Source organism: Ylistrum balloti, unplaced genomic scaffold (assembly GCF_031769215.1).
Source record: "Ylistrum balloti isolate Yb309-2 unplaced genomic scaffold, AGI_CSIRO_Ybal_v1 Utg370358, whole genome shotgun sequence".
In the NCBI taxonomy this organism is placed as follows: domain Eukaryota; kingdom Metazoa; phylum Mollusca; class Bivalvia; order Pectinida; family Pectinidae; genus Ylistrum; species Ylistrum balloti.
This window is the reverse complement of record NW_026782254.1, coordinates 769,714-795,875: the sequence shown is the minus strand read 5'-3', so window position 1 is coordinate 795,875 and position 26,162 is coordinate 769,714. Positions and strand designations below refer to the sequence as shown.

Sequence of the window (26,162 nt, the reverse complement as noted above, 5' to 3'; positions counted from 1 at the left end):
TACTGACTTTTCTTATTCAGATGTTCTGTTTGTTGTCTGTACTGACTTTTCTTATTCAGATGTTTGTGTTTGTTGTCTGTACTGATTTTTCTTATTCAGATGTTTGTGTTTGTTGTCTGTACTGACTTTTCTTATTCAGATGTTCTGTTTGTTGTCTGTACTGATTTTTCTTATTCAGATGTTTGTGTTTGTTGTCTGTACTGACATTTCTTATTCAGATGTTTGTGTTTGTTGTCTGTACTGACTTTTCTTATTCAGATGTTTGTGTTTTTTGTCTGTACTGATTTTTCTTATTCAGATGTTTGTGTTTGTTGTCTGTACTGACTTTTCTTATTCAGATGTTTGTGTTTGTTGTCTGTACTGACATTTCTTATTCAGATGTTCTGTTTGTTGTCTGTACTGACATTTCTTATTCAGATGTTTGTGTTTGTTGTCTGTACTGACTTTTCTTATTCAGAAGTTCTGTTTGTTGTCTGTACTGATTTTTCTTATTCAGATGTTTGTGTTTGTTGTCTGTACTGACATTTCTTATTCAGATGTTCTGTTTTTTGTCTGTACTGACTTTTCTTATTCAGATGTTTGTGTTTGTTGTCTGTACTGACTTTTCTTATTCAGATGTTTGTGTTTGTTGTCTGTACTGATTTTTCTTATTCAGATGTTTGTGTTTGTTGTCTGTACTGATTTTTCTTATTCAGATGTTTGTGTTTGTTGTCTGTACTGATTTTTCTTATTCAGATGTTCTGTTTGTTGTCTGTACTGATTTTTCTTATTCAGATGTTTGTGTTTGTTGTCTGTACTGATTTTTCTTATTCAGATGTTTGTGTTTGTTGTCTGTACTGACTTTTCTTATTCAGATGTTTGTGTTTGTTGTCTGTACTGATTTTTCTTATTCAGATGTTTGTGTTTGTTGTCTGTACTGATCTTTGTTATTCAGATGTTTGTGTTTGTTGTCTGTACTGACATTTCTTATTCAGATGTTTGTGTTTGTTGTCTGTACTGATCTTTGTTATTCAGATGTTTGTGTTTGTTGTCTGTACTGACTTTTCTTATTCAGATGTTTGTGTTTGTTGTCTGTACTGATTTTTCTTATTCAGATGTTCCTGTTTTTTGTCTGTACTGATCTTTTCTTATTCAGATGTTTGTGTTTGTTGTCTGTACTGACTTTTCTTATTCAGATGTTCTGTTTGTTGTCTGTACTGATCTTTGTTATTCAGATGTTTGTGTTTGTTGTCTGTACTGACTTTTCTTATTCAGATGTTTGTGTTTGTTGTCTGTACTGACTTTTCTTATTCAGATGTTTGTGTTTGTTGTCTGTACTGACTTTTCTTATTCAGAAGTTTGTGTTTGTTGTCTGTACTGACTTTTCTTATTCAGATGTTTGTGTTTGTTGTCTGTACTGATTTTTCTTATTCAGATGTTTGTGTTTGTTGTCTGTACTGACTTTTCTTATTCAGAAGTTTGTGTTTGTTGTCTGTACTGACTTTTCTTTTGCAGGATGAAGAAGAGGAAATCAAGTTGGAAATCAATGTTTTGAAAAAGGTGAGTTTTAACTAGTAGTTTCTATTCATATACATCTATTTAGAATATAAAACTATTCTAATTTTCATAAGTATGATATTTTGCTGCAAGTTAGCCCCCCTTGCAAATAAGCTGAGCCCCTCTCTACTTCTGTGTCTTTCAGGAATAAGGGAGTTGTTCGCAATTAACCCTCCCCGAGTCTAAGCAAACACTTTGAACTTTAAAAAGAAGAATACCATTGGTTCTCCTGCCAGAATTAGGAAGCAGATAATCGTGTTTCGTGCTATACGTTTAGAGTTCACGATTATTAGACTGTGGCAGATTCGCTCGGTGACGTATGCAATCATCATTCTGTCACCTATTCTTAGATAATTACTGTTAATGCTTTCCCTTAGGAAGGCCAGGACGAATCATTTTCAAATTTCTGATGAAAGTTTGCCTTGATCCCTAGTTTTGTCCTTTTAGTTCCAAGACTGATCAGAATAATATCGCTGACAGATGGCCACATTTGGTTATATTTCTAAAACTTCCTAAGGAAGTTCCCCTCGATCCCTAGTGTCCATTCACTTCAGTGTGAGAATAAGAAGACTACATGGCTGACAAGTGACCCCTTAAAGTTTGTTATTACTATTACTCAGAGAACTTGGTAGACTGTTTGGAAAATTCATTTTTAGGTTCGCTATACTCTAGATGGAGATCTTTTAAAGTTGTAGATTTCCTGTTTGTTAATGTCACTACAGGTAATAAATGTGGACTATATAATTACTGTGGTGATTTAGGGGTTTGTACTCCAGTAGTATATTAACTGTGGTGTAGTAACTGTGATGATTTAGGGGTTGGTACTCCAGTAGTATATTAACTGTGGTGTAGTAACTGTGATGATTTAGGGGTCTTTACTCCAGTAGTATATTAACTGTGGTGTGGTAACTGTGATGATTTAGGGGTCTGTACTCCAGTAGTATATTAACTGTGGTGTAGTAACTGTGATGATTTAGGGGTGGTTTTTACTCCAGTAGTATATTAACTGTGGTGTAGTAACTGTGATGATTTAGGGGTCTGTACTCCAGTAGTATATTAACTGTGGTGTAGTAACTGTGATGATTTAGGGGTCTGTACTCCAGTAGTATATTAACTGTGGTGTAGTAACTGTGATGATTTAGGGGTCTGTACTCCAGTAGTATATTAACTGTGGTGTAGTAACTGTGATGATTTAGGGGTCTGTACTCCAGTAGTATATTAACTGTGGTGTAGTAACTGTGATGATTTAGGGGTTGGTACTCCAGTAGTATATTAACTGTGGTGTAGTAACTGTGATGATTTAGGGGTCTGTACTCCAGTAGTATATTAACTGTGGTGTAGTAACTGTGATGATTTAGGGGTGTGTACTCCAGTAGTATATTAACTGTGGTGTAGTAACTGTGATGATTTAGGGGTCTGTACTCCAGTAGTATATTAACTGTGGTGTAGTAACTGTGATGATTTAGGGGTGTGTACTCCAGTAGTATATTAACTGTGGTGTAGTAACTGTGATGATTTAGGGGTTTGTACTCCAGTAGTATATTAACTGTGGTGTAGTAACTGTGATGATTTAGGGGTTGGTACTCCAGTAGTATATTAACTGTGGTGTAGTAACTGTGATGATTTAGGGGTTGGTACTCCAGTAGTATATTAACTGTGGTGTAGTAACTGTGATGATTTAGGGGTCTGTACTCCAGTAGTATATTAACTGTGGTGTAGTAACTGTGATGATTTAGGGGTATATATTAACTGTGGTGTAGTAACTGTGATGATTTAGGGGTTGGTACTCCAGTAGTATATTAACTGTGGTGTAGTAACTGTGATGATTTAGGGGTTGGTACTCCAGTAGTATATTAACTGTGGTGTAGTAACTGTGATGATTTAGGGGTCTGTACTCCAGTAGTATATTAACTGTGGTGTGGTAACTGTGATGATTTAGGGGTCTGTACTCCAGTAGTATATTAACTGTGGTGTAGTAACTGTGATGATTTAGGGGTCTGTACTCCAGTAGTATATTAACTGTGGTGTAGTAACTGTGATAATTTAGGAGAATTATACTAAATTTGTTGTAAAACTAAGACTTATATGAAAATAATAGTCATCTGTGTATGAATTTCACATCAAATATCACAGATTAGCATATTTTTGTATAAAATATCAAGGTGTTACATACTTGATTCTATGAAAATTGTAAATAATTTTTTCAGTTTGAGCATTTGCTAAATTGAGCATCCTTATACATTTAAATAGTTTTTGATGCTTAATTTTGAGGTGAGAAAAAATATTGTGAAAGTATTGCAATAGTCCCTTGACTATCGCAATAATATCACAATAGTGATTTTACTATCACAATACTATCATAATAGCTTTTTTGGCATCGATAGCCGTCCATATTTGTTTGTGACCTGTCAACTAACTGTGCCTTGTAATGCTCAACACTTTGACAAATGTGCTTTTGACTTGAGAGTACAATTGGATTACAGAAAAGCACTTCATTAGCTTGTACAGACATGATGATGTATGGCATGTTTGAACTTTGACCTCATAGAGTAGTAATTATGCTTTCTGTTTTCAGTTCTCAAATCACAGGAATATTGCAACTTACTATGGTGCTTTCATTAAGAAGAGTCCTCCTGGGAAAGATGACCAACTTTGGGTAAATTTATTGTCAATCACTTACCGTGCTGTATGACATATTGCCTGTGTATAACACTAGATATGGTTATAGTATGTCAGAGACGTCAAAATACTTGTTTGAGATAATGATGTATAATATTTGGTAATTTATCTATGAGATTTTCTTTTAGCTGTTATTTCCTAGTTAATACATCATTATTTCTGTTTGTTGTGGTAAGAATCAGTAGGCACTACAGTTAATACTTTGTAATTTCAGCTGGTCATGGAGTTCTGTGGAGCAGGCTCAGTCACTGATCTAGTCAAAGGTTTGTGCATAGTCATAACACTATAATGTTGGACATACATCACACTGCAAGTTGTGGCTGGGTGATTAACTGAGGACAATCAAAAAGCATTACCATACTCTGCTATTTGGAAACTATTTATAGTGTTCATAAAATGGGTGATAATGTAAATATGTAATTATAATGTAAATATGTAATCAATGTAAATATGTAATTATAATGTAAATATGTAATTATAATGTAAATATGTAATTATAATGTAAATATGTAATTATAATGCTATATATATTTGTATATGCTATTTGAAGAAAATGATGCATTTAATGTAAATTAACATTTCACCAAGACATCCACTAAAAATGATCAGCAACACAGGAAAAATTTAAGAACAAGACAACTGAAATTGACAAATCACTGATTGAAATATTATTGGTAAATAAGTAATTTAGTATTGAAGGTATTAACAAATATAATGTTACCTTGGTACACACAAACATTAGCTGGATGATAGGGTCAACTACAATAGAATGTTTATGGGTAGTGGGGCTTTGGTAAAAAGTTTATTGAACTTATTTAGAATGCGATTAAATATTGATACACTTCTAACCAGACAGGGACTTAATCCATATTTTTGTAATTCAGAGTTATCTGCTCTTGTGAGGAGGTATAGATTGTTACATCATAAGTTTATATTAAAAATTACGTCGTTTTCACATGCATTTACTATCACAAACAAAGGCTGTAATGATCAATACCTGCTCACAAGGGCAGACAACTCTGTCATCTTTCTGTGTGTTATCATTTGATCTGTCTGTCATCAACTTTTCCCTTTAAACAACTTCTTCTCAATGACCCAAAAGTCCAAGGTCTAATATTTGGCCAGAAGAACACTGATGAAGAGCTACCAAATTTACTCAGTTGAATAACCATGAACATAATTTTTAAGGTCAGTTGAGTGAAATATTTCAAAATTTAACAAACCGTTTTCAGCAACAAATTGATTTGCCCCGGAGTTTTTTTTTTGTGCCTACAACGTGTGCAGTGTTAAGAAGTAGAATGTTTGATATGAACAGTATTGTTACCAAAATCAACTCTTTCAATGGTGGTTTTTCTATATAAGATGCAGACAGGTGAGCAAAACAGGCCCATTGGGCATCTTGTTTGTTCAGAAATATTAACACAAAGTTGTCTCTGATTTTGATGAATTTTATATTTTACAGCCACGAAGGGAAACTCACTAAAGGAGGAATGGATAGCATACATAGCAAGAGAAATCCTTCGGGTAGGTAGTGTGTAGGGTGTTATATTGGTAGAGAAATTCTACAGTATATACAGTGTGTAGGGTGTTATAGAGAAATCCTACAGTATATACAGCGTGTAGGGTGTTATAGAGAAATCCTACAGTATATACAGCATGTAGGGTGTTATAGAGAAATCCTACAGTATATACAGTGTGTAGGGTGTTATAGAGAAATCCTACAGTATATACAGTGTGTAGGGTGTTATAGAGAAATCCTACAGTATATACAGTGTGTAGGGTGTTATAGAGAAATCCTACAGTATATACAGTGTGTAGGGTGTATATACAGTGTGTAAAAATCCTACAGTATATACAGTGTGTATGGTGTTATAGAGAAATCCTACAGTATATACAGTGTGTAGAGAAATCCTACAGTATATACAGTGTGTAGAGAAATCCTACAGTATATACAGTGTGTAGGGTGTTATAGAGAAATCCTACAGTATATACAGTGTGTAGGGTGTTATAGAGAAATCCTACAGTATATACAGTGTGTAGGGTGTTATAGAGAAATCCTACAGTATATACAGTGTGTAGGGTGTTATAGAGAAATCCTACAGTATATACAGTGTGTAGGGTGTTATAGAGAAATCCTACAGTATATACAGTGTGTAGGGTGTTAGAAATCCTACAGTATATACAGTGTGTAGGGTGTTATAGAGAAATCCTACAGTATATACAGTGTGTAGGGTGTTATAGAGAAATCCTACAGTATATACAGTGTGTAGGGTGTTATAGAGAAATCCTACAGTATATACAGTGTGTAGGGTGTTATAGAGAAATCCTACAGTATATACAGTGTGTAGGGTGTTATAGAGAAATCCTACAGTATATACAGTGTGTAGAGTGTTATAGAGATTCCTACAGTATATACAGTGTGTAGGGTGTTATAGAGAAATCCTACAGTATATACAGTGTGTAGGGTGTTATAGAGAAATCCTACAGTATATACAGTGTGTAGGGTGTTATATTGGTAGAGAAATCCTACAGTATATACAGTGTGTAGGGTGTTATAGAGAAATCCTACAGTATATACAGTGTGTAGGGTGTTATAGAGAAATCCTACAGTATATACAGTGTGTAGGGTGTTATAGAGAAATCCTACAGTATATACAGTGTGTAGGGTGTTATAGAGAAATCCTACAGTATATACAGTGTGTAGGGTGTTATAGAGAAATCCTACAGTATATACAGTGTGTAGGGTGTTATAGAGAAATCCTACAGTATATACAGTGTGTAGGGTGTTATAGAGAAATCCTACAGTATATACAGTGTGTAGGGTGTTATAGAGAAATCCTACAGTATATACAGTGTGTAGGGTGTTATAGAGAAATCCTACAGTATATACAGTGTGTAGGGTGTTATAGAGAAATCCTACAGTATATACAGTGTGTAGAGAAATCCTACAGTATATACAGTGTGTAGAGAAATCCTACAGTATATACAGTGTGTATGGTGTTATAGAGAAATCCTACAGTATATACAGTGTGTAGAGAAATCCTACAGTATATACAGAGTGTAGAGAAATCCTACAGTATATACAGTGTGTAGGGTGTTATAGAGAAATCCTACAGTATATACAGTGTGTAGGGTGTTATAGAGAAATCCTACAGTATATACAGTGTGTAGGGTGTTATAGAGAAATCCTACAGTATATACAGTGTGTAGTGTGTTATATTTTATATTATGATCGTGTTTAATGATGCTGATTACAGGGCCTCGCTCATTTACATGGAAATAAAGTCATACACAGAGACATAAAGGGCCAGAATGTTCTTCTGACAGACAATGCCGAAGTTAAGCTTGGTAAGTATACAACATGACACTTGATACATTTCTCACAATGAAAATTAGCACAGCAACAACAGGAAAATATCCTCCAGGTATATCCTGGCTGCTATCTTCAATTAGCTTATGTGGATGATTTTGACGATGTTTCGAACTTTAATCTTTCAAATCGTTCTTGAGTTGGGCAATGCCATAAAAAATTAATTCCTTGTCTCTTGGGCCATTTGGATCTTTTTCAAATTTCATATGTAGGTTCCCCTTGGACCCTAATTGTGCATTGTCCAATTTTTGGACTGATCCAAAAACAACATTAATGACAAGTGGTCATCTTAGATGTTAACAGTTCATTGTCTGTTTTCACTTTTTTTGTAGAGGTGTATTTCTGTAGAACTTTATATGTTGGTTTATCTTGGTCCCTATTGTGCATTGTCCATTTTGAGACTGATCCAAAAACGAGGTGGCCAACTGACTGCATTGTTATTGTTATTTCTGGAAAACTACTAAATGGATGTTTCCCACATTTCATATTTGGGTACCGTTTGATCTCTTGTGAATTCACCACACATCTGTGGTGTGGCTTCTGTCTGTCATCAGTCCTTTGAAAATTCTTGAATTTGCTATTTCTTGAAAAGCACTGGATGGAATTTTCTCAAATTTCATATCAAGGTTTATAACTTGACTGGTCTGAAGAAATGTTGAGCTTATACCATAAGCATACATTGTCAACTTAAAGTCACAACTGGTCATAAATGCCTACTCAGATTTTGGTCAGATGCATCTTTGTGTAAAGAGGACTCAACTTGTATAAATTGTGGGTCAAGGCCTTGTGGGGCAATATGGGCTAGGTTGGATGATAGAGCAAATTCTTTAAAATCCTACTTACCTTTAAGAAAAAATTAGAATTTGTCCACAAATTTGGTTTGAATTTAAATCTCCTTGGTCTTTGGTTGTGCTCTAGATAGGAATTTCAAAAGTTGAAGGTTTTCCTTGTGTAATGATGTTACCTCTCATGTCTAAATACAAGATGTTATTAAGAGCAAGTAAGAGGAAAGAAGACAAAAGAAGGGAAAAGTTCAACATATTAAGAATCATCAAAGAACATACAATGGTGGATGCCACCATCCATTACTCAGTAATAAGTTTAAATCAATAGTTCTAGAGAAGTACTGGATGGATCAGTCACAAATTTCCTCTGTAGGTTTCCTATGATCTCTAGTTATGCATAGTCCATTTTTGGTCTGATAGGAAAAACTTCAAATCCATGATGGCAGTTATAATTTGTTATCGCTAATAATGGGAAAATTTTGAATGGATCAGTCTCAAATTTCACATACTGTATACAGTATACACATACACATGATGAATATGTCTTGTTCTGTTACAGTGGACTTTGGTGTCAGTGCTCAGCTTGATAAGACAATCGGTAGAAGAAACACATTTATTGGGACACCGTATTGGTAAGATTTGATATGAGAATTTATTTTTTGTGTGTGTGATAGCATTGTTTGTATATAGGGGCTAAAGGTAGCAGGGGGTACAACATGGATTGTGTATAAGGGTGAGTAGTGGGGAGAGGGGGGAGTAAAGCATTTGATTTTGTATAGGGGTGAGTAGTGGGGAGAGGGAGGGGGGAGTAAAGCATTGTACTTACACTACTGTGATGTCTTCAATTAATGATGTAGTTACACTGCTGTGATGTCATCAATTAATGATGTAGTTACACTGCTGTGATGTCATCAATTAATGATGTAGTTACACTACTGTGATGTCATCAATTAATGATGTAGTTACACTGCTGTGATGTCATCAATTAATGATGTAGTTACACTGCTGTGATGTCATCAATTAACTATTAAAAGTCAAAATAGTTATTTATCTAAGCAGTAAGCAGTATTCTTACAGACTTGGTAATCATGTACATATTTTCCAGGTAATAGGTAAGGATGTTAAGTGTACTTAGTATTTGTTTACTTTATCAACAGGATGGCGCCCGAAGTTATTGCCTGTGATGAAAATCCTGATGCAACATATGACAACAGGGTTTGTATATGATTCTGAGAGGCTTCAGTCCAGGAAAGGGAGTTGGGAGTAAGAGGAAATATTGGGCTGTATTTGACACAATAAGCACTGCCTTTTTCTGTTGATTGGTTAGTCAGGGATTTGGGACTGGATTGGCCTGTATGTGACGTGATCAGTGAAGTAGGGAGATTTAGGACTGGATTGGCCTGTATGTGACATGATCAGTGAAGTAGGGAGATTTGGGACTGGTTTGGCCTGTATGTGACATGATCAGTGAATTAGGGAGATTTGGGACTGCATTGGCCTGTATGTGACATGATCAGTGAAGTAGGGAGATTTGGGACTGGATTGGCCTGTATGTGACATGATCAGTGAATTAGGGAGATTTGGGACTGGATTGGCCTGTATGTGACATGATCAGTGAAGTAGGGAGATTTGGGACTGGATTGGCCTGTATGTGACATGATGCACACTGACATTTTTTACTGATCAGTGAATTAGGGTATTTGGGCTGGATTCAACTATATTTGATATGAAAAACACTGAAACTTTCTGCTTATTGGGGAGTTGGGCATTGGGGGCTGGTAATTAGCTGTATTTGACATGAAAAACACTGACACTTTAAAGGTGACATGTGATCTAGTATAATGAAATAATAATGAAAAGAATAATTATCTTAAAGATTATTATCGATCATTTTTCTGGAGAGTCATAAAGTAATGGAATAAAATTTTGCTTCATTAGCTTTAATTAATCTTGATCTGCTGTTTATACACTAAAACATCAGTTTTGAATGACGGTACCTGATGAAATTAATGCTTGAAAATATTTTGCATTTTGTAGTTTTACAGGATTTGTATAGTGGTGAATGTTAATATGATTTTTGGGTACAATTACATGTTTCAGTAGAAACTGTGTGTTAATTATAAAGAAATTCTATGTTGATGATGTTGTTTTTTTGTTTCAGAGTGACCTTTGGTCATTAGGAATCACATCCATTGAATGTGCGGAGGGAAAACCACGTAAGTGTCGGCTGGTGAAATGTTCTCCACTAGGAGCTAAATGTTAGCTATTTAATTTGTATACGGTACCTCTTGATAGAGTTATGTCCCTTTACTTGAAGAAGACCATGCACTTCTGTGCATATCATGGTAACATATGTCAGTTGATCTATCAACCTGTGTAGGAGAATGAAAATGAAGCCTATTTTTCTGTACTTTGTTTCAGCCCTTTGTGATATGCACCCTATGAGGGCCCTGTTCCTGATACCACGCAACCAGCCTCCCCGATTAAAGTCGTCTAAATGGTAAAAATAAATCTGTTTCATTCTTCTCTTTACAATATTTAGGTATTTTTGTCGTGTAGTTATATATCCCACTTAGTTTGGGAGAGTAACATCAGTAACCACTTGATCAGAGCATCTGTATGTGTGTAACTCTGTGCTGGCATCTGTCTGTACGTGTGTAAGTCTGTGCTGGCATCTGTCTGTACGTGTGTAAGTCTGTGCTGGCATCTATCTGTACGTGTGTAACTCTGTGCTGGCATCTATCTGTACGTGTGTAAGTCTGTGCTGGCATCTGTCTGTACGTGTGTAACTCTGTGCTGGCATCTGTCTGTACGTGTGTAACTCTGCTGGCATCTGTCTGTACGTGTGTAACTCTGTGCTGGCATCTATCTGTACGTGTGTAACTCTGTGCTGGCATCTGTCTGTACGTGTGTAACTCTGCTGGCATCTGTCTGTACGTGTGTAACTCTGTGCTGGCATCTGTCTGTACGTGTGTAAGTCTGTGCTGGCATCTGTCTGTACGTGTGTAACTCTGCTGGCATCTGTCTGTACGTGTGTAACTCTGCTGGCATCTGTCTGTACGTGTGTAAGTCTGTGCTGGCATCTATCTGTACGTGTGTAACTCTGTGCTGGCATCTGTCTGTACGTGTGTAAGTCTGTGCTGGCATCTGTCTGTACGTGTGTAACTCTGTGCTGGCATCTGTCTGTACGTGTGTAACTCTGCTGGCATCTGTCTGTACGTGTGTAACTCTGTGCTGGCATCTGTCTGTACGTGTGTAACTCTGTGCTGGCATCTGTCTGTACGTGTGTAACTCTGTGCTGGCATCTATCTGTACGTGTGTAACTCTGCTGGCATCTGTCTGTACGTGTGTAAGTCTGTGCTGGCATCTGTCTGTACGTGTGTAAGTCTGTGCTGGCATCTGTCTGTACGTGTGTAACTCTGCTGGCATCTGTCTGTACGTGTGTAACTCTGTGCTGGCATCTGTCTGTACGTGTGTAACTCTGCTGGCATCTGTCTGTACGTGTGTAACTCTGTGCTGGCATCTGTCTGTAAGTGTGTAACTCTGCTGGCATCTGTCTGTACGTGTGTAACTCTGTGCTGGCATCTGTCTGTACGTGTGTAACTCTGTGCTGGCATCTGTCTGTACGTGTGTAACTCTGTGCTGGCATCTGTCTGTACGTGTGTAACTCTGCTGGCATCTGTCTGTACGTGTGTAACTCTGTGCTGGCATCTGTCTGTACGTGTGTAACTCTGTGCTGGCATCTATCTGTACGTGTGTAACTCTGCTGGCATCTGTCTGTACGTGTGTAACTCTGCTGGCATCTGTCTGTACGTGTGTAACTCTGTGCTGGCATCTGTCTGTACGTGTGTAACTCTGCTGGCATCTGTCTGTACGTGTGTAAGTCTGTGCTGGCATCTGTCTGTACGTGTGTAACTCTGTGCTGGCATCTATCTGTACGTGTGTAACTCTGCTGGCATCTGTCTGTACGTGTGTAACTCTGTGCTGGCATCTATCTGTACGTGTGTAACTCTGTGCTGGCATCTATCTGTACGTGTGTAACTCTGTGCTGGCATCTGTCTGTACGTGTGTAACTCTGTGCTGGCATCTGTCTGTACGTGTGTAACTCTGCTGGCATCTGTCTGTACGTGTGTAACTCTGTGCTGGCATCTGTCTGTACGTGTGTAACTCTGTGCTGGCATCTATCTGTACGTGTGTAACTCTGTGCTGGCATCTGTCTGTACGTGTGTAACTCTGTGCTGGCATCTGTCTGTACGTGTGTAACTCTGCTGGCATCTGTCTGTACGTGTGTAACTCTGCTGGCATCTGTCTGTACGTGTGTAACTCTGTGCTGGCATCTGTCTGTACGTGTGTAACTCTGTGCTGGCATCTGTCTGTACGTGTGTAACTCTGCTGGCATCTGTCTGTACGTGTGTAAGTCTGTGCTGGCATCTGTCTGTACGTGTGTAACTCTGTGCTGGCATCTGTCTGTACGTGTGTAACTCTGCTAGCATCTGTCTGTACGTGTGTAACTCTGTGCTGGCATCTGTCTGTACGTGTGTAACTCTGTGCTGGCATCTGTCTGTACGTGTGTAACTCTGCTGGCATCTGTCTGTACGTGTGTAAATCTGTGCTGGCATCTGTCTGTACGTGTGTAACTCTGTGCTGGCATCTGTCTGTACGTGTGTAAGTCTGTGCTGGCATCTGTCTGTACGTGTGTAACTCTGCTGGCATCTGTCTGTACGTGTGTAACTCTGTGCTGGCATCTGTCTGTACGTGTGTAACTCTGTGCTGGCATCTGTCTGTACGTGTTGTAACTCTGCTGGCATCTGTCTGTACGTGTGTAACTCTGTGCTGGCATCTATCTGTACGTGTGTAACTCTGCTGGCATCTGTCTGTACGTGTGTAACTCTGTGCTGGCATCTGTCTGTACGTGTGTAACTCTGTGCTGGCATCTGTCTGTACGTGTGTAAGTCTGTGCTGGCATCTGTCTGTACGTGTGTAAGTCTGTGCTGGCATCTGTCTGTACGTGTGTAACTCTGCTGGCATCTGTCTGTACGTGTGTAACTCTGCTGGCATCTGTCTGTACGTGTGTAAGTCTGTGCTGGCATCTGTCTGTACGTGTGTAACTCTGTGCTGGCATCTGTCTGTACGTGTGTAACTCTGCTGGCATCTGTCTGTACGTGTGTAACTCTGTGCTGGCATCTATCTGTATGTGTGTAACTCTGTGCTGGCATCTATCTGTACGTGTGTAACTCTGTGCTGGCATCTGTCTGTACGTGTGTAACTCTGTGCTGGCATCTGTCTGTACGTGTGTAACTCTGTGCTGGCATCTGTCTGTACGTGTGTAACTCTGCTGGCATCTGTCTGTACGTGTGTAAGTCTGTGCTGGCATCTGTCTGTACGTGTGTAACTCTGTGCTGGCATCTGTCTGTACGTGTGTAACTCTGCTGGCATCTGTCTGTACGTGTGTAACTCTGTGCTGGCATCTGTCTGTACGTGTGTAACTCTGTGCTGGCATCTGTCTGTACGTGTGTAACTCTGCTGGCATCTGTCTGTACGTGTGTAAATCTGTGCTGGCATCTGTCTGTACGTGTGTAACTCTGTGCTGGCATCTGTCTGTACGTGTGTAAGTCTGTGCTGGCATCTGTCTGTACGTGTGTAACTCTGCTGGCATCTGTCTGTACGTGTGTAACTCTGTGCTGGCATCTGTCTGTACGTGTGTAACTCTGTGCTGGCATCTGTCTGTACGTGTGTAACTCTGCTGGCATCTGTCTGTACGTGTGTAACTCTGTGCTGGCATCTATCTGTACGTGTGTAACTCTGCTGGCATCTGTCTGTACGTGTGTAACTCTGTGCTGGCATCTGTCTGTACGTGTGTAACTCTGTGCTGGCATCTGTCTGTACGTGTGTAAGTCTGTGCTGGCATCTGTCTGTACGTGTGTAAGTCTGTGCTGGCATCTGTCTGTACGTGTGTAACTCTGCTGGCATCTGTCTGTACGTGTGTAACTCTGCTGGCATCTGTCTGTACGTGTGTAAGTCTGTGCTGGCATCTGTCTGTACGTGTGTAACTCTGTGCTGGCATCTGTCTGTACGTGTGTAACTCTGCTGGCATCTGTCTGTACGTGTGTAACTCTGTGCTGGCATCTATCTGTATGTGTGTAACTCTGTGCTGGCATCTATCTGTACGTGTGTAAGTCTGTGCTGGCATCTGTCTGTACGTGTGTAACTCTGCTGGCATCTGTCTGTACGTGTGTAAGTCTGTGCTGGCATCTGTCTGTACGTGTGTAACTCTGCTGGCATCTGTCTGTACGTGTGTAACTCTGTGCTGGCATCTGTCTGTACGTGTGTAACTCTGTGCTGGCATCTGTCTGTACGTGTGTAACTCTGCTGGCATCTGTCTGTACGTGTGTAACTCTGTGCTGGCATCTGTCTGTACGTGTGTAACTCTGTGCTGGCATCTGTCTGTACGTGTGTAACTCTGCTGGCATCTGTCTGTACGTGTGTAACTCTGTGCTGGCATCTGTCTGTACGTGTGTAACTCTGTGCTGGCATCTGTCTGTACGTGTGTAACTCTGCTGGCATCTGTCTGTACGTGTGTAACTCTGTGCTGGCATCCATCTGTACGTGTGTAACTCTGTGCTGGCATCTGTCTGTACGTGTGTAACTCTGCTGGCATCTGTCTGTACGTGTGTAAGTCTGTGCTGGCATCTGTCTGTACGTGTGTAAGTCTGTGCTGGCATCTGTCTGTACGTGTGTAACTCTGCTGGCATCTGTCTGTACGTGTGTAACTCTGCTGGCATCTGTCTGTACGTGTGTAAGTCTGTGCTGGCATCTGTCTGTACGTGTGTAAGTCTGTTCTGGCATCTGTCTGTACGTGTGTAAGTCTGTGCTGGCATCTGTCTGTACGTGTGTAAGTCTGTTCTGGCATCTGTCTGTACGTGTGTAACTCTGCTGGCATCTGTCTGTACGTGTGTAAGTCTGTGCTGGCATCTGTCTGTACGTGTGTAACTCTGCTGGCATCTGTCTGTACGTGTGTAACTCTGCTGGCATCTGTCTGTACGTGTGTAAGTCTGTGCTGGCATCTGTCTGTACGTGTGTAACTCTGCTGGCATCTGTCTGTACGTGTGTAACTCTGCTGGCATCTGTCTGTACGTGTGTAAGTCTGTGCTGGCATCTGTCTGTACGTGTGTAACTCTGTGCTGGCATCTATCTGTACGTGTGTAAGTCTGTGCTGGCATCTGTCTGTACGTGTGTAAGTCTGTTCTGGCATCTGTCTGTATGTGTGTAAGTCTGTGCTTGTATCTGTCTGTACGTGTGTAAATCTGTGCTGGCATCTGTCTGTACGTGTGTAAGTCTGTGCTAGTATCTGTCTGTACGTGTGTAAGTCTGTGCTGGCATCTGTCTGTACGTGTGCAAGTCTGTGCTGGCATCTGTCTGTCAGTGTGTGAAGACTTTGTAAAAGATATCACACCAAAATCCACTACACCACACCAATGTGTTTTACTCTTGATTAGAGGTCATCAGTTGTGGTTAACTCTTTCCTCCCAGATAACACCTGAAGTCATAACTATTTTAGTCACTGTGCAAGTGGTATTGTCAGTCATCCAGATCTGTAGCAAGGTCAGTCATCCAGATCTGTAGCAATGTCAGTCATCCAGATCTGTGGTAATGGCAATCATCCACAGTCATCCAGATCTGTAGCAATGTCAGTCATCCAGATCTGTAGCAATGTCAGTCATCCAGATCTGTAGCAATGTCAGTCATCCAGATCTGTAGCAATGTCAGTCATCCAGATCTGTGGTAATGTCAGTCATCCAGATCTGTAGCAATGTCAGTCATGTCAGTCATCCAGATCTGGAACAATGTCAGTCATCCAGATCTATAGCAATGTCAGTCATCCAGATCTGTAGCAATGTCAGTCATCCAGATCTGTAGCAATGTCAGTCATCCAGATCTGTAGCAATGTCAGTCATCCAGATCTGTGGTAATGTCAGTCATCCAGATCTGTAGCAATGTCAGTCATGTCAGTCATCCAGATCTGTAGCAATGTCAGTCATCCAGATCTGTGGTAATGTCAGTCATCCAGATCTGTAGCAATGTCAGTCATGTCAGTCATCCAGATCTGGAACAATGTCAGTCATCCAGATCTATAGCAATGTCAGTCATCCAGATCTGTAGCAATGTCAGTCATCCAGATCTGTAGCAATGTCAGTCATCCAGATCTGTAGCAATGTCAGTCATCCAGATCTGTGGTAATGTCAGTCATCCAGATCTGTAGCAATGTCAGTCATGTCAGTCATCCAGATCTGTAGCAATGTCAGTCATCCAGATCTGTGGTAATGGCAATCATCCACAGTCATCCAGATCTGTAGCAATGTCAGTCATCCAGATCTGTAGCAATGTCAGTCATCCAGATCTGTGGTAATGGCAATCATCCACAGTCATCCAGATCTGTAGCAATGTCAGTCATCCAGATCTGTAGCAATGTCAGTCATCCAGATCTGTAGCAATGTCAGTCATCCAGATCTGTAGCAATGTCAGTCATCCAGATCTGTAGCAATGTCAGTCATCCAGATCTGTGGTAATGGCAATCATCCACAGTCATCCAGATCTGTAGCAATGTCAGTCATCCAGATCTGTAGCAATGTCAGTCATCCAGATCTATAGTAATGTCAGTCATCAAGATCTGTGGTAATGGCAATCATCCACAGTCATCCAGATCTGTAGCAATGTCAGTCATCCAGATCTGTAGCAATGTCAGTCATCCAGATCTGTAGCAATGTCAGTCATGTCAGTCATCCAGATCTGTAGCAATGTCAGTCATGTCAGTCATCCAGATCTGTAGCAATGTCAGTCATGTCAGTCATCCAGATCTGTAGCAAGGTCAGTCATCCAGATCTGTAGCAATGTCAGTCATCCAGATCTGTGGTAATGGCAATCATCCACAGTCATCCAGATCTATAGTAATGTCAGTCATCAAGATCTGTGGTAATGGCAATCATCCACAGTCATCCAGATCTGTAGCAATGTCAGTCATCCAGATCTGTAGCAATGTCAGTCATCCAGATCTGTAGCAATGTCAGTCATCCAGATCTGTGGTAATGTCAGTCATGTCAGTCATCCAGATCTGTAGCAATGTCAGTCATCCAGATCTGTAGCAATGTCAGTCATGTCAGTCATCCAGATCTGTAGCAATGTCAGTCATCCAGATCTGTAGCAATGTCAGTCATCCAGATCTGTAGCAATGTCAGTCATCCAGATCTGTAGCAATGTCAGTCATCCAGATCTGTGGTAATGTCAGTCATGTCAGTCATCCAGATCTGTAGCAATGTCAGTCATCCAGATCTGTGGTAATGTCAGTCATGTCAGTCATCCAGATCTGTAGCAATGTCAGTCATCCAGATCTGTAGCAATGTCAGTCATCCAGATCTGTAGCAATGTCAGTCATGTCAGTCATCCAGATCTGTAGCAATGTCAGTCATCCAGATCTGTAGCAATGTCAGTCATCCAGATCTATAGCAATGTCAGTCATCCAGATCTATAGCAATGTCAGTCATCCAGATCTGTAGCAATGTCAGTCATCCAGATCTGTAGCAAGGTCAATCATCCAGATCTGGTCAGGGTTTGCTATACTGTGTATGAATATTGTAATTATACTTAAGGGTTTATAATACTGAAGTTTTTTAGCAGTTTTGTTTAGTAATAGTGGGGATCTGTACCCAGTCTGCCCTTAAACATAAATAATATTGTCTACTATTATTGATATATTGTAGGAATGGCTTCCTTGTATACTTATTTGTTATATGATTCTCATTTGAACAGGTCCTCTAGATTTTCAAACTTTGTAGAGACTTGTCTAATGAAAGATTACACACAAAGACCCAACACAGAACAGCTGCTGAAGCACACCTTTATCAAAGATCAGCCAACAGAGCGACAGGTCCGCATACAGCTCAAAGACCACATTGACAGACACAAGAAGAACAAACGATGTAAGTATAGATAAATCAGTATTGATTCCTCCCTTGGTGACTGCCATACTTAACATCATGTATGTAGCCTGCCCACCCTTAGTTCTCATGTCGTAGAGTGTTCTCCCTTAGATCTCATGTTGTAGGGTGCCCACCCTTAGATCTCATGTCGTAGAGTGTTCTCCCTTAGATCTCATGTTGTAGAGTGCTGTCCCTTAGATCTCATGTTGTAGAGTGCTGTCCCTTAGATCTCATATTGTAGGGTGCTCACCCTTAGATCTCATGTTGTAGGGTGCTCTCCCTTAGATCTCATGTTGTAGAGTGCTCTCCCTTAGATCTCATGTTGTAGAGTGCTGTCCCTTAGATCTCATGTTGTAGAGTGCTGTCTGATCCCTTTGTAGGGATCTCATGTTGTAGGGTGCTCACCCTTAGATCTCATGTTGTAGGGTGCTCTCCCTTAGATCTCATGTTGTAGAGTGCTCTCCCTTAGATCTCATATTGTAGGGTGCTCACCCTTAGATCTCATGTTGTAGGGTGCTCTCCCTTAGATCTCATGTTGTAGAGTGCTCTCCCTTAGATCTCATGTTGTAGAGTGCTGTCCCTTAGATCTCATGTTGTAGAGTGCTGTCCCTTAGATCTCATGTTGTAGGGTGCTCTCCCTTAGATCTCATGTTGTAGGGTGCTCACCCTTAGATCTCATGTTGTAGAGTGCTCTCCCTTAGATCTCATATTGTAGGGTGCTCACCCTTAGATCTCATGTTGTAGGGTGCTCTCCCTTAGATCTCATGTTGTAGAGTGCTGTCCCTTAGATCTCATGTTGTAGAGTGCTCTCCCTTAGATCTCATGTTGTAGAGTGCTCTCCCTTAGATCTCATGTTGTAGAGTGCTCTCCCTTAGATCTCATGTTGTAGAGTGCTGTCCCTTAGATCTCATGTTGTAGATTGCCCACCCTTAGATCTCATGTTGTAGAGTGCTCTCCCTTAGATCTCATGTTGTAGGGTGCTCACCCTTAGATCTCATGTTGTAGAGTGCTCTCCCTTAGATCTCATGTTGTAGAGTGCTCTCCCTTAGATATGTTGTAGAGTGCTCTCCCTTAGATCTCATGTCGTAGAGTGTTCTCCCTTAGATCTCATGTTGTAGGGTGCTCACCCTTAGATCTCATGTTGTAGAGTGCTCTCCCTTAGATCTCATGTTGTAGAGTGTTCTCACTTAGCTCTCATGTTGTCTAGTGCTAAGTGATGAGTATGTTTGTTTATGTTACGTGTATGACACTTGTTACAGGAAGCAATGACAGATCTCAGTATTTTGTTTTAGATGTTTAAATTACAGCTGGCCTTGTAGCTGTAACCATAGATAATTGCTTGTGAACTGCTTTGTCATGGCTATGTTGTGATGATAAACCACTTTACTACAGATGATGAATTTAACTAGATAATTACAAAATAGACAGGTTAACCTGATTTCATGTTTCTTGAAGCATTATACCAAATTCAAATTCATACTCTTACGCAAGAACAGTCCTACACAATGTATGTGGAATGATGTCAATTAAAAGGTTTATCAATGAATGTTTTAAACCCTGTGTACAGGTTTTCTCTTTACTGTTGCTTACATTAGATAGAGTTGTATTTCTAAAACTTAATATGTTTGTAGTGGATGATCACGACACAGAGTATGAATATGAAGGAAGTGACAATGAGGAGGAAGAGGAAAATGCTATGCCGGGTGAACCAAGGTTTGTACTGAATGTGTGAGCTTCTGATGATTGGTTAGTTTTAACAGCTGAAGTTTTGAATTACCACAACAGTATCAGACGTAGAAGTTTTGAATTACCACAACAGTATCAGACGTAGAAGTTTTGAATTACCACAACAGTATCAGACGTAGAAGTTTTGAATAACCTACTTATCACAACTGTATGAGACATTTCAAAGTTTTGAATTAACTAGTGTCACAACTGTATAAGACGTAGAAGTTTTGAATTAAGTAGTGTCACAACTGTACGAGACGTAGAAGTTTTGAATTAACTAGTGTCACAACTGTACGAGACGTAGAAGTTTTGAATTAACTAGTGTCACAACAGTATCAGACATAGAAGTTTTGAATAACCTAGTTATCACAGCTGTATCAGACATAGAAGTTTTGAATAACCTAGTTATCACAGCTGTATCAGACATAGAAGTTTTGAATTAAGTAGTTATCATAAGTGTACCTTTTTGTTTTGTAGTTCAATACTACAGATACCTGGAGAGTCAACATTAAAGCGTAACTTTCAGCTCATCCAACAACGAGAAGGCCGCCAGCCCAATGCAGGACACGCACCTCAGCAACAAGCAAAGCAGCACAAGGACCATCGCCATGGTCAAGGTCATCATCATCAAGGTCATCATCACCACGGTCATCCCCAGCAACAGAATCGTGGAGCCCCTCATTCGGGCCAGCATCGTCCTTCGTCTTCACATCAGGCATGGCCTGTATCCAGTCACTTCCAGCCAATCTCTGTTCAACAGCCTAAACAAATCCCCAAACAGTCCCCATATATAGGTAAGCCATGTCCCTGATCAGTCTCAGTATATAGGTAAGCCATGTCTCGGATCAGTCTCAGTATATAGGTAAGCCATGTCCTTGATCAGTCTCAGTATATAGGTAAGACACCTCCCTGATCAGTCTCAGTATATAGGTAAGACACGTCCCTGATCAGTCTCAGTATATAGGTAAGACACGTCCCTGATCAGTCTCAGTATATAGGTAAGACACGTCCCTGATCAGTCTCAGTATATAGGTAAGACACATCCCTGATCAGTCTCAGTATATAGGTAAGACACGTCCCTGATCAGTCTCAGTATATAGGTAATCCATGTCCCTGATCAGTCTCAGTATATAGGTAAGCCATGTCCTTGATCAGTCTCATTATAAAGGTAAGACATGTCCCTGATCAGTCTCAGTATATAGGTAAGACACGATCCTGATCATTCTTAGTATATAGGTAAGACACATCCCTGATCAGTCTCAGTATATAGGTAAGAGACGTTCCTGATCATTCTTAGTATATAGGTAAAACACGTCCCTGATCAGTCTCAGTATATAGATAAGACACATCACTGATCAGTCTCAGTATATAGGTAAAACACGTCCCTGATCAGTCTCAGTATATAGGTAAGACGCGTTCCTGATCAGTCTCAGTATATAGCTAAAACACGTCCCTGATCAGTTTTAGTATATAGGTAAGACACGTCCCTGATCAGTCTCAGTATATAGGTAAGACATGTTCCTGATCATTCTTAGTATATCGGTAAGACACGTCCCTGATCAGTCTATGTATATAGGTAAGACACGTTCCTGATCATTCTCAGTATATAGGTAAAACACGTCCCTGATCAGTCTCAGTATATAGGTAAGACACATCCCTGATCAGTCTATGTATATAGGTAAGACACGTCCCTGATCAGTCTCAGTATATAGGTAAGACATGTTCCTGATCATTCTTAGTATATCGGTAAGACACGTCCCTGATCAGTCTATGTATATAGGTAAGACACGTTCCTGATCATTCTTAGTATATAGGTAAGGCTCGTCCCTGATCAGTCTCAGTATATACCTAAGACACGTTCCTGATCATTGATTGTAAACGTGTGGTTTTTTTTGCCTTATGAAAGATTATCATTGATATTAAGAGTTTGAATGATCCTGATTGAAAATATTTGCTCTGTGGCATGGTGTGGAATATTTTTAAGTACAAGCATGCATTATACCACATTGAAAATACTAATTTATAAACTTTTCATTTATTTTTCTGTAAGTTGATATGGATCAAGGACCCATTAAAGTTTGGTTGGCTTTTGAAAAGTGGCTTGTGGGGATGTTCACACAAATATTGTTTATGTAAATTTTTGGAAAAATTTTCAGGTTGAATATTTTCAACTGTATTTGTATTTCATTAATATTTTGATGAAAGCTTTGACAAAAAAGTGTACAAATGATATTGTACAAAGTCAGTAGTGACTTGTTTGGATGAGAGTGTAATCAGACACATTGTAATAACTGTGAACGTACACATGCATGTCACCTTAAACTTTAATCCAAGCATAATACAATATTAAAACAGTTTTATATCATGAGGGCATGATTCTGAGAAAACCTTATGAAATGTGAGCTTGTCTTTATAATCCAAAGCTACATCGTTTGTTAATCGCCGATTGTGTGACTATATGTCTAATATGTAATCCTATTCCTATATTGTTTTGATAAAATGCTTTCCAGTTTTACATTGCTACATTAACCTTTGACCTCATGCTCTTTTTTGACCTTACTTTCTTCTAGAAGAGGAGGATGAGGATGATGATGATGATGATGATGATGATAACGAAGGTGATTGTTTGCACAGAATAGATATGATAACTTCCTCCCTGGTTTGACTCCCCTTATCCCTTTCACAGACGTAGCTTCTACATGTAAATAAAGTTTAACACAGCTCTCATCATTTTTGTTTGCTGCAGGTTGACATGTAGAATAAAAATATTTTGTGTTTTAGAAAATACTTAAGCTGAAATAGGAAAGACATTTTATTTTAGTTCACCTGGCCCACAATGCAAACTGAGCTTATACCATGATGTTTGTTTGTCTGTCTGGCTGAAATGTTTTCTGTTACACAACTTCTTCTTGATAACCAAGGTTACCTATACCTGATTACCATGTTCTTGTAAACCTAATCTTCAAGCTACTTCTTCTAATTGTACCCAAATCTAGACTGATACATCCTTAGGAGGAGAGGAATCAATTTTGTGTAAAATGTGAGTCTCGACTCTACAGGGTAAATAGAGCAAATTCTTTAAGTGTTCTTTAAAGAAATATCAAGTTTCTGTCCCAATTTGGTCTAAAGCATGATTGGGTCAAATGGAATCAATTATGTTTAAATAATGGGTCTTGGCCCTCTGGGTGGGAGGGACAAGGTCAAATAGTAGAAAGGCAAGAAATTCTCTAAAATCCTTCTTTTGAGATTATGCTGATTCTGTCCTGATTTGGTCAGAAGCTGACCTATTTGAAAGGACCCTAATTTTGTATCAACTTATGAGAATTCATACTGTAGGTAGGAATCATTGAAACCAATAAACCTTACAGTTATTGAAAGTTAAATATGAAAAAAAGGAAAGTAAACTGTTACATACATAAAACAAACATGCTGTTACATAGTCATTGAGTCTGGAAACAGTCTGACCAGAATATGGATTTTATATGTAATCAAATTAGTGTTTTATTTTGCACTTCCAAGGTAGCCAAAATATCAACACATTTAAAATATCGCAACATATGGTAAACTACCTGTTAACAAGATCATTAAAAAAAATTGACATTATGTCTTTGATAGTCTGAACTAGTTTTGAAGTTTACTTTATGGTTTTAAAAGAAACAACTTGACTTGAGTGCATTCAGATCATATATCTAATTGCAGTAGACAATATGATGAGAGCTTTCAAGGGAGATAACTCTACCTCAGTTGAGATGCATGGTATAATTATTGGGGAAAGAAGCATTTGATGCTTGTATTTGTAGTTTTTTTCTTTTTTTTGGCTGAAATATGGAATGGTGCTTATAGATGATGGTTTTTAAGTTTGCAATGGTGCTTATAGATAATGGTTTTTAAGTTTGGAATGGTGCTTATAAATACTGGTTAAGTTTGGGATGGTGTTTATAAATACTGCTTAAGTTTGGGATGGTGTTTATAAATACTGGTTAAGTTTGGGATGATGTTTATGAATACTGGTTATGTTTGGGATGGTGCTTATAAATACTGGTTAAGTTTGGGATGGTGCTTATAAATACTGGTTAAGTTTGGGATGGTGTTTATAAATACTGCTTAAGTTTGGGATGGTGTTTATAACTACTGGTTAAGTTTGGGATGGTGCTTTTAAATACTGGTTAAGTTTGGGATGGTGTTTATAAATACTGGTTAAGTTTGGGATGGTGTTTATAAATACTGCTTAAGTTTGGGATGGTGTTTATAACTACTGGTTAAGTTTGGGATGGTGCTTTTATATACTGGTTAAGTTTGGAATGGTGCTTATAAATACTGGTTAAGTTTGGGATGGTGTTTATAAATACTGCTTAAGTTTGGGATGGTGTTTATAAATACTGGTTAAGTTTGGGATGGTGCTTATAAATACTGGTTAAGTTTGGGATGGTGCTTTTAAATACTGGTTAAGTTTGGGATGGTGTTTATAAATACTGGTTAAGTTTGGGATGGTGTTTATAAATACTGGTTAAGTTTGGGATGGTGCTTATAAATACTGGTTAAGTTTGGGATGGTGTTTATAAATACTGGTTAAGTTTGGGATGGTGTTTATAAATACTGGTTAAGTTTGGGATGGTGTTTATAACTACTGGTTAAGTTTGGGATGGTGTTTATAAATACTGGTTAAGTTTGGGATGGTGTTAGCTGTTTTTGTAGATTCTGATTTGTGGAGTGTAGCTCCATCTGGTGAATGTCTGAGAATATGTAGTGGACAAAACATAGATATCATATACATATATAGACTGCTGAGAGCTTTTAGTATACTTAGCAGGGTCAGAATGTCCTATAGTCATTGTTTCCTCTGTCGTCATGTGCTGTACACAAACTTTTCACATTTTAAATTTCTCATGTTCTACCAGTGTTGATATTTTTGAGGTCTAGCTGTTTGAAATCAACTGTCCAGCCACCATCATGAAAAACTTGTTTGTACTTCTCAGTTTACACAAGCGATATTGAGAATTTGTACAGATTTTAAGGAAAGGATGCTGGATCAGAGTTGTTATTTTTCGAGCCTTGCAAATAGATTTCCTAAACAACATATTCACATTTTCCACTAGTGGGAATTTACTGAAAAATGTCCTCAAGGAATTCGGAGATAGTCTTGATGAAGTGGTGGCCATCTTGTTAAGTGTTTTATTGTAAACTGTGTTGGTTCACCATTTTACACCATAACTAGTCTTTGCTATTGTTCTGGTAAAGTCCTATGAACAAGAACCAAGAAGGCCTTTTGTCGTTTAGTGTATCGTTTTGTTGTGATTTTTTATAGACTTTATTTAGGAGTATAAAGATATGCCTAGTTTTATTGCATTGTAGTATGTAGATTATAATAAGCAGTTTTATGTCAGAGTTCCCTAGCTTGATAAAGGTGCTCGGTTTGCCACCATGTTGTTATGGGACTACTGCCTGACATATTGGTGGACGGTTTTGCATGCTATAAATATTACCTATAGCATATATATGCATTATATTCTTATGAAATTTTAATCCTAATCCGTGAATGCCTCTTGCTTTGTTTAATACAACTGCATGCTAATGTTATACGCAGGAGATTATAACAGTGTACTAAGGGAAGGAAAACACAATGAATTTCACATTTCAATGGAAAATGAAACCAACACCAACTTTAAGATTTGTGGATATATTTGAAAGCATTTATCAATATAGATTAGTTATTTACATTATAAATCAATATTTTTGTTAATTATTTTATAAGAATCAGTCTCGCCGAAAGTGTTCAGAAATCTTCTCAGTATCTAACTTGAAGAGTTGTTGATGATGTTGATGATGAATGTGAATTATTTTTGATAAAAATATGGTTTCTAAATAGATTTCTTCAATGTAATTAAAGAGACATCACGGTAAAACAAATTTTTGCTGTTAAATTTATTATTATTGCATATGAAGTATATTACTGTATAAAGAATGACAGTTGGTTTCCACTGAAATATACACATAACAAGGTTAATTGATGATTATATAAAGGAAATGCTTATCTGTTGATCAACAGTCTGATATGTAATTTTTTGCGTCTGTGATAACGCATGTGCACAA

The 26,162-nt window shown here is 38.8% G+C and overlaps 1 protein-coding gene across 1 annotated transcript in view; it reads left to right on the top strand.

Moving 5' to 3' along the window:
- LOC132553826 (mitogen-activated protein kinase kinase kinase kinase 4-like) overlaps window positions 1-26,162 on the top strand; it is a 50,468-nt gene that overhangs the window by 12,321 nt on the left and 11,985 nt on the right. The window contains exons 4-16 of the mRNA XM_060218105.1: window positions 1,495-1,539; window positions 4,112-4,192; window positions 4,430-4,478; window positions 5,678-5,739; window positions 7,473-7,563; window positions 8,930-9,002; window positions 9,528-9,585; window positions 10,532-10,586; window positions 10,792-10,870; window positions 18,175-18,344; window positions 19,976-20,057; window positions 20,550-20,866; window positions 22,643-22,690. Of these exons, the coding sequence (XP_060074088.1) occupies window positions 1,495-1,539; window positions 4,112-4,192; window positions 4,430-4,478; window positions 5,678-5,739; window positions 7,473-7,563; window positions 8,930-9,002; window positions 9,528-9,585; window positions 10,532-10,586; window positions 10,792-10,870; window positions 18,175-18,344; window positions 19,976-20,057; window positions 20,550-20,866; window positions 22,643-22,690 (1,210 nt within the window). The remainder of the gene's footprint in view (window positions 1-1,494; window positions 1,540-4,111; window positions 4,193-4,429; window positions 4,479-5,677; window positions 5,740-7,472; window positions 7,564-8,929; window positions 9,003-9,527; window positions 9,586-10,531; window positions 10,587-10,791; window positions 10,871-18,174; window positions 18,345-19,975; window positions 20,058-20,549; window positions 20,867-22,642; window positions 22,691-26,162) is intronic.